The sequence below is a fragment of the Hibiscus syriacus genome, unplaced genomic scaffold (genome assembly GCF_006381635.1).
Source record: "Hibiscus syriacus cultivar Baekdansim isolate YM2019G1 unplaced genomic scaffold, ASM638163v2 tig00116965_pilon, whole genome shotgun sequence".
NCBI lineage: Eukaryota > Viridiplantae > Streptophyta > Magnoliopsida > Malvales > Malvaceae > Hibiscus > Hibiscus syriacus.
Window position 1 is genome coordinate 2203085 of NW_024063490.1, and position 9503 is coordinate 2212587.

Genomic DNA, 9503 nt, shown 5'->3' on the forward strand with positions numbered 1-9503 from the left:
AATAAAAGGTAAATTATAAATTTAGTATTTACATTTTTATACTTATTTCGTTTTGACACTAAAACTTTATTATTTTTCAAAATTATAACTAACATTAGTTTAGATTTCATTTTTGATACCCATCGTTAAAAAATTAAAGGTGATTTTTACGTGTCATCATAAGGTTATATCATATCATCATTAAAAAAATACCATGTTAGTAATTCTGTTAATTTTTTAACGGCGATATACTAAAAATCTAAATATAAATGATTGTCCCTTTTTTCCCATATGTATGGGGTAAGGAGAGGTAAGATAGTAGGCTGCCCCCAACACCAGGTTGAGAGCAGCATTCGTAGGAGACCTCCGAATTATGAAATGCCCCTCGAATTATAAATGTTAAATATAGTTTTGTAAAAAAATAAAGTTCAGGTACCAACTCAAAACAAAAGTAATACTTTAGATACTAAACCTATAGTTTACCCCTTAATAAAACATTTTATTATTATTATTGAGAAACAGTTGTTGATGGCGAGGAATTCGTTAGCAAGCGAGGAGGAAAATTTGACTAGGAGTCCACCTACTCACTAATGAGTTATTTAGGAAGCAATGCCCCATTTGTAATTCGTTTGGGTCAAACAATTTTCAGATTCCAATCCCAACATCTACCTTCTCCCAGATCTGCTCTGCACTGCAATTCCCAAGCTTTAGCTAGAAACCTTAGCTTTACAAACAAGCCTTCACTGTCGGTTCCCCGAAAACCCAGAATTTTGCTACTCATCTCCTCCTATTTTTTGCTTCTGTTTCTCTTTTGGCGAGCTTATTGTTTGCAGAAATGGCGTTAAAGGAACCCAATTTCCAAAACCCAGATTTTCCATTTTAGCTTCTTCGGCTGCTGAAGGTTTGTTTCAACTTTTTTTTCTCATTATACTTTTGTTTGTTCTTTTGTTTATGTATTTTGGTTCAAGCGGAAGGAAGAAATCTGCTCTGCTTTTCGAAATTTGGTTGTTTTTTTAACTGGAAATCTGTGTATTTGATTTCTCGGAAACTGTGATTTATTGAGAATGTGGTGTTGCTTCTTTATTTGCCTAAGGGAATCTACACTTTTCTTCTGGAATAAAACCAAACATAGTATAAATTTCAACTCATTTCTGATTTTCTTTTCAATATTAATTTGTTTCATTAAATATTGCACCAGCATTATGTTCTTCACTTTCTGGTTTTCGGGAAAATTCATAATTCTGGTTTCTTTTTCTTTTCAGTTCATTTAAAAAAATTGACCAAGTCTGTAAAGAACTCTCAATTGAGCAGGTTTGTTGGTTTCGTTGTGGTTCAATTTAGGAAATTCAGTTTCGGGTCATATACATATATTATTTGGAGTTTAGATAGTTTCGGAATCGGTCAATTGAGTCGAATTTGAGTTTTTTTTTTTTTTTTTGAATAATTTGGGGTGAAATTAGTATCTGCTCAAAATTTTTTTAGCTTATTGACAAATACATTTTGCATATGCAACTGGAAGTATAGAGGGAAATTCAGTTCTAATCATGTTTAAACTACTTTTTATAATATTTATATGAATTTTGATGTGTTTAATAAGGATAAGAAGCCAAAAGCTTGATTTGATAGATATCCTCTAATTAATTAAAACCATATATCTTGTCACTCACTGCTTTTGCCCTATTTCAGCTGAAAAAGGAGCATTGACTAGCCATTGTTTTTATCTCCTTTTTGTTGGTTGGGTTATACATATGTCTTTAATCTTTGTAGTTTTAGATTTTTCATATTGTCATTTGAACCGTTTAATTTTTATAAATATAATTGATTATTATTACTGTCTTTGTGCAATTGTTCTCATATCATAGTTTGTATTCTCATTGTATGCTGTAGGACTGTTGATTGCTTTACTTTAGATTAAAGTGTTCTAAATTTACATTGGTTTGCCAGGGGAATGGAGACTGCTGAAATGAAGCTGCCTTCCTACTTTGCTGCATTTGCTTGCCTGTTCCTTTGCTGTAGTTCGGAAACAGTTTCCGACTTGAACTCCGATGAGCAAGCCCTCTTACAATTTTCTGCCACCATTCCCCATGGCCGTAAACTTAACTGGAGTGCTGCTACCCCGGTGTGCACTTGGGTTGGCATCAACTGCACCAAGGACGGATCCCGTGTACTAGGTGTCCACCTTCCTGGTGTTGGACTGCGTGGTCCAATTCCAGCCAACACACTCGGAAAGCTTGATGCTCTCATGATCCTCAGCCTTCGATCGAATAGTCTCAGTGGGAACCTTCCGTCTGATGTACTCTCCCTTTCCTCTCTTCGTTACGTATACCTTCAGCGCAACAACTTTTCAGGTGACATCACTTCGACTGTCCCTCCCAATCTGGAGGTTCTTGATCTCTCTTTCAACTCCTTGACAGGAAACATTCCGACTGCAATTCAAAATCTAACAAACCTGACTAGTTTAAACCTCCAGAATAACTCCCTTACAGGATTCATTCCCAGTTTCAATCTTCCAAGGCTTAAGCTGTTGAATTTGAGCTACAATGATTTAAATGGATCAGTCCCATCTTCCCTCCAAAGGTTCTCTGCTTCTTCTTTCGTTGGAAACCATTTGTGTGGGCCTCCACTTAACCAGTGTCCTACAATCACCCCTTCACCGTCGCCTACCCCCACTTACTTGCCTCCCCCAACAGTGCCGGAAAACCCGAGAGGGGACTCCCAGAAGAAATTAAGTAGGCATGCCATAATTGCCATAGCAGTTGCAGGTTCTGCAGCACTGGTGTTTTTCTTGTTGCTAATGCTTGTACTTTGCCGTTTAAAGAAAAAGCGTGATCAAGGCAGGACACTCACATCGAAAATGAAAGGCGGAAGGAGCGAGAAACCGAAGGAAGATTTTGGGAGTGGGGTGCAAGAGGCAGAGAAGAACAAGTTGGTTTTCTTTGAAGGTTGTTCATACAATTTTGATCTTGAGGATTTGTTGAGAGCTTCGGCTGAAGTGGTTGGGAAAGGGAGTTATGGTACGATGTATAAGGCAATTTTGGAGGAAGGAATAACAGTGGTTGTGAAGAGGTTGAAAGAAGTAGGTGCAGGGAAAAGAGAATTTGAACAACAAATGGAAATTGTTGGAAGGCTTGGTCTGCACCCAAATCTTGTGCCCCTTCGTGCCTATTACTATTCGAAGGATGAGAAGTTGCTGGTATACGACTACAAAGCGGCCGGAAGTTTTTCCTCATTATTGCATGGTACATTTATCTATCATCTTCAACTATATATTTTCTCTTTCTTTCCTGGATTACAATAGAATCATGTCTTGACATATCAGTTTTCACCTATGTTACTAGCAATGTGCGTCGGATATGGGGTACAAATACAATATTTATGTTTAGTTATTCGTCGGAGTAACGTAACTTTTCACAGTTCTTTGTTCTTGATTTCATGACAGGAAGCCGAGAAAGAGGACTTCCTCTTCTAGACTGGGATTCGAGGGTAAAGATTTCCATGGGTGCAGCAAAAGGCATTGCCTACATCCATTCTTCTGGTGGTGGAAAATTCATCCATGGCAACATCAAGTCCTCCAATGTCCTCCTCACAGAGGACTTACATGGCTGCATTTCTGATTTTGGATTGACTCCTCTAATGACTTTCCCAAAGGTTCCATCTAGAAGTGCGGGATACCGAGCTCCAGAAGTGATTGAAACCCGAAAATTTACTCAAAAGTCCGATGTCTACAGTTTTGGTGTACTACTCCTAGAGATGCTGACAGGCAAAGCGGTAATCCAATCATCAGGGCGTGAAGATGTGGTCGACCTTCCAAGGTGGGTTCAGTCTGTTGTTAGAGAGGAATGGACGGCCGAAGTGTTTGATGTAGAGCTGATGAAGTATCCAAATATCGAAGAAGAACTGGTGCAGATGCTTCAGGTAGCAATGACTTGCGTGGCAAGATTGCCGGACATGAGGCCTACAATGGAGGAAGTGACTAGGATGATTGAAGAAATTCGGCCATTTGAGCCTGAGAGCCGGCCCTCTTCGGAGGACAAGTCCAAGGGCTCAGATACACGAACCCCGTGATTGTTGTAGCCAGGATGTCGATGTTGTGAATTAAGATTTAAATATGCTGGCGAAGATTCAAGTTTCATGTTGTTAGAACTTCATCTTTGCATCTTTCTCTAACAGTTAAATTCTTCCCTGTGATTGTTAGGAAAATTTGTTTAAGGGCTCTGATCTGTAGAAAGTGCTAGAAGAAAAACAGATAAAGAATGGCTTTTCTTCTATATCAAATACAAGAAAACTATTAATTGTCACCAAATACAGCCAGCTAGCATGTTTTTGTTACTTCTGAAATTATTGCAAATGGTGTGAAACAAGTATGAATGTTATCCACAACATTTGCCTAACATAAAATCAGCATTTTCCTCTCGGGGTCTCGGCAGATCTGTTTTTCTGAGTCGATGACGAGCCTATCTTAAATCTCTAGTTCAGAAGTAAATGTATATTCCAGGAAATAATGGTAAATGAGTAATGCATATAAGCTAAGATTCCGAACCGGAAGTGTTGTTATTGTTAACCAGACGACAAATGATATTAACCGGAAATTAGGGGAGCATCTGTGAGTGATACAGTATAACTCTCAATAGCCTGGGATTCTGAATCCCTTGAATCAGTTTCATCCAGAGGAATTTGCACAATTTCCCCGGAGTCCTCAAGACTCTACTAGAGTGTAAGTTGGGAAGCTTGGCGAGATTGCCCAACCGGAAAATTTTTCCTCATTAATTTCAGCAACTTCTAGAGAATCCAACTTTGGAGCCGATAGAGAGCCATTGCCGATGGAGTGAGGATGAGGATCAGACATTCCGATGACTGTTGAATGTCCTGCTGGCATATCTTGTCGCTCAAGTCAACACACCAAAGAAAAGGGGAGCTAAAAAATTGAAAGGAAGCAAACCTTTTTAACTTCATCTGATGGGGAGCTACAGGTGATGTTCCTCTCACGGTTTTGGATATGTAACTGCAGGCCAGAGGCAGTACTTGTTAGCCGCTTATTTTCTTGCTTCCACCTACCACCTGTAGTAGAATTTCCCCATCAGAACAAAAGGTTGAATTTTTTTGTGCAACCTAAAGTTGATGATACTATCAATTGAGAAATCAACTTTGGGGATGAATCACATCCAAATAATCTGCTGCTACCAAATGAAGCCTTTAAGTTTGAAGTACAAGGGTGAAAAGGCCGTACCTGCGTTTTTAGTCTTCAAATATCACTATTAAGGATATAAATAGTTTCGTTGGTGGAATTCTGTAAAAAGTTAGTATAAAAAATTACGGGAGATCAAAACTCGACTTGACTCGAAAAATTTCAAGTTTGAATCGAGTCATAAAATACAAATAAAAAAACTAAAGTTTTTTAGTAATTAATGAATTGATTTTTAAGTTTGAGTCGAGTCCCTCAAATCTATATGATATATGTATATTACATATAAAAATATGAAAAACATATATATATTGTATATGATTATTGTAACACACCGTTTTTACCCCAAATTGAAACCCAAAAATTTGAAGAAAATTGTTTGAATCCCTAAATTGGACCTAGGGACTAAAGTAAAATTTTGAGGAATTTAGATGATCGTTTTACAAATAAAACAAAAGGTTTATCCTATTTCGAAAACTCTAGAAAATATCAAGGTCTAAATCTGTGATTATACCTTTTCTTATTAACCACAATTCCTTCTCTGTTGTAAAACCCGCGTCGCTCATTCACCGGTTCTTCTTTTCCCTTTTCTTTATTTCCATCGCGGCCACTACCTATCTCGCTTCTCTCGTCGCGTCGTCGTTCTTGGCAATGGTAGGTCATCGATCTTCGCCCAAAGCCCCTTTGTCGTGACCCCAAACCTCGGCGTCGATAGGGAACTGCATTAACACCAAAACCACGAGCCTAGGCTCGTATCCGCGCCGCTGTGGTCCGATTCGGCCTTTAGTGGCCACCGTGGGATCGGGTTTTCGCCATGGAAGGCTTAACCAGCCTGGTTCGTGGCTGGGAGGCCGCTTCTGTCATCGTTTGGCAATACGAGGTTCACCGTGGAAGTCGCTGCCTCCGTTTAAGGCCACAGCAAGGCCGACAATGAGATCGTCGGCCTTAGGGACTGTTGTCGATGAGATTTTGTCACCGACATTCCCGTTTCCATACCCCTTCGTCAGGTTCTCACGTTCGCATCAAGAATTTAATTAATTGTGTTAATTATCCAAAATTGGTTAATTGGGTTAAAATCGGTCATCGTACTTTTTAAAAGAGTTATCGAACCAGAATTAGATTTATCGCCTACTCCATCGTTGTCGACTCACTTTGAATCGAGTTGTGTTACGAGGATTGACCTTGAGTAATTAGTTTAGATATAATTATGATATTAAATTAAAATAGTAAATTATTGGTTAATTTTTATATAGTAACTAATTCGGTCTTACCATCTTGAGTTGATCATGGTAGACGCTACGATTAACGTTAGTATTTTGTCGATATGTGTGTTTATTCGGTGCTATATTTATTTTAATTGATTGCTTGCTTGGTTGATTGAAGATTGAAGATTGAAAGCGTGCTTGACTGTGCAATTGATTGTGTTAAATGTAATTCAGAAAAATATCATGTAATACATATTGATTTGTCAGAATCGAAATATGTGTTGTGCATTTAGAATATTTGATTATGTTGAACTATCATAATTAGAATATATGCTTCAAAATATTTGATTACATAATTTTTATATTTGAGTTGGATCGAAATTCATATTTGTATATAATATTTTCATGTCATACTGAGTTGAGATTAATATGGAAAGTTAAAAGCATTCACTCGACGGGGTGAATGTAATTTCAGATTCAGTGGTCTCTTTCTTTGTGGTGAACCTTACTTAATATGGTATGAATGTAGTTAGAGTGGTTTTGAGGGACATACTCTTCGGATGGTGCGATAGGCATAAGGGTGCGACAGGCGTAAGAGTGCATAATCATTTGCATAAAATTTAAATTATGTTAACCACTGTTATGATTATTATTGGTTATTCATACTATAATATGAATTGTGATTTTTTGCATTTTAGAGATACACTAAGTTTAATATCTTACACCTTTTTAATTTTTTTCTTCAGATTCTCGAGTTTAGATAAATCGATACTTGGAGATTTATATTGTTATTTCATTTTTCATTATTAATTTTAGTATGAGATTTACTCAAATTTTCTATTTTAAATTTTATTAGTGTTTTTATTATGGTACTATTTATTACTCATAATTATTTTGAGACATTAAACATTTTATTTATTTTGACATTGAGCAATGAATTTTGGTTTTCATATGCAATTGCTTTTCGAATTATATTATTATTGAATTTATTTCAGATATTGTTAGTTTTTGAAATCAGCATAAGCGAGGGACAATTTCAATAATATTTTTGGGTTGGATATTTGGAGACAAGTTAAGGGTTTTTTTGGATCTGATCTATTTATTTTAGGTCAGATAAAGTGTGTTACATTTAGTGGTATTAGAATTCGGTTTGATCATTGAGCTATTGAGCTTAACAATAATTTTTTAACCAAAAATAATTTTTACATGCATATAAATATTTTTAGGTTAAAATGAGAATTTTAAATAGAAACTAAAAATTTTGACTCGACTTGAATTTTATAAACTCAACTCGACTAGAAAAAATATTAAGCCAACTTTGATTTACAAAATAAGACTCGTTAACTCGAATAACTCAAAATTTTTTGACTCAACTCGATTGAACGCTCACCTCTAAAATTTTAACACTACATAACACTATACCGAGATGTTTGAGCGTTCATTGTCAAAAGATTGAAAGTTTTTTAAACACATACTACCTTGTAATAATCAATATTATTAAAAAAATAAAACAATACAATTAATTTATTATGTATTATTGCCTCAGATGTAGATATAAGATGAGAATGAAAATATCGAGATTCCGCACTAAGAAAGATCTAGATTGTACCCAACACATTCTAGATGCAGATCACATAAAGGGTTTTAACGCAACATAAAATCAAACTAAATTCTTGGTTCTCACTTTCAACAAAGCACCATCTTCCAAATAAAATGAGCATAATTGACACATGCTAAGAACACAATTGACTACCTTTGTCATGATCCAACATCGTTCTCGTTCTCTAGTGCTTTAATATTTTCCTCCAGGTTCGACTATAGACTACACAATTAAGTAAGATAAAAAGACTATATATACCCAAAAAGGATTAAGTCAAAAAAAAAAAAAGAAAAGAAGAGAATAATGAAAATTAAAGGGAAATTTATCGCTTTCAGATCCAGAGCAACTTTTTCCTCCAACAACTGACGAATTTAAACTTCCAATATGATCTCCATGTTGCATGACATTAAATTACTAAATTCATTACAATTTTTTTTAAACACCTCAAATAACATTGCTGAAGCTACAAAGAGACAGATAGAAGTTCAATTAGAAGTCCTTTTGTCATTAAATGGTAGTGGTAAATATAAGGAAAAAATATGTGGAAAGACATCCTTTTGTAATGATGTATCAACCTAAATTACATTTTCTTGAAGCCACAATTCTTCTTTATTATGTAATATGATGATATCCATGATGATATCCATGATGATATCACCCTATATATTATCTTTTTAGATATAGCAGTTTTTAAAAGAAAATGAAATAAGGAAAATTTATATAAAATTCAAGAAAAAATAGCCCTTTTTCCTACAAAATTTTGAGTATAAAAATAAATAATGAATTTAGCATTGTTAGAAATTAAGCTTGTTTTTAATAAAGAATTAAATGCAAGTAGTTGAATTAATTAAGCATATGAGTTTTATTGAGTTTATAAACTTAGTTTATTAATTGAAGGGTTATTAATAATAATGAGTGAGCTTAAGCTATTGTATATGTAAATGCTATAAATAGTTATTGCATTATTCAATGAAGATGTAAAAAAAACCCTTCTTATAAAGGTTATTCAATTGTCTTTCCTCTCATTTCTTATTCTGTGAGAATTCTAATATTTTAATTTTTTAACAAAGTGATATCAGAGCTAGATTATGAAGAAACATTAACTTCTATTTCATTATATTCTTCTTACAAAAGGAAACTATAATAGTTGGTCTATTCTTATGAAAATAATTCTTGAATCATAAGGTGCTTGGGATATTGTTTATAGCGACTATGAGATAGCTGAAGATGAAACAACCTTGAATCTCAAGGTCAAAAGGATATTCTAGAAAAGAATCGAAAGAATGATTAACATGCTTTTTCGATAATCCATCAATGTTGGGATGACTCAACCTTTGAAAAGGTAGTCAATGCAACAACCTCAATGGAAGCATGTGATATTCTTGTGAAGTCCTTTGAGGGAGCAGAGAGTGCGAATAAGATTCATCTCCAGACATTACGAAATGAATTTGAAGCACTTCTCATGAATAATCAGAGACCATATTTGATTGAATTTTTAGAGAACAAGTTGTTAACCAATTGAAGAGAAATGGAGAAG

General features: G+C 35.1%; 1 protein-coding gene across 1 annotated transcript; it reads left to right on the forward strand.

The window, feature by feature from the left end:
• The first annotated feature begins 535 nt into the window (after window positions 1-535).
• LOC120191248 (probable inactive receptor kinase At5g58300) lies at window positions 536-4191 on the forward strand. Its single transcript, XM_039194232.1, has 3 exons — window positions 536-880; window positions 1924-3218; window positions 3419-4191. Exons 2-3 carry the CDS (start codon window positions 1928-1930, stop codon window positions 4042-4044), a joined length of 1917 nt encoding a protein of 638 aa, XP_039050163.1. The 5' UTR covers window positions 536-880; window positions 1924-1927; the 3' UTR covers window positions 4045-4191.
• The last annotated feature ends 5312 nt before the right edge of the window (window positions 4192-9503 follow it).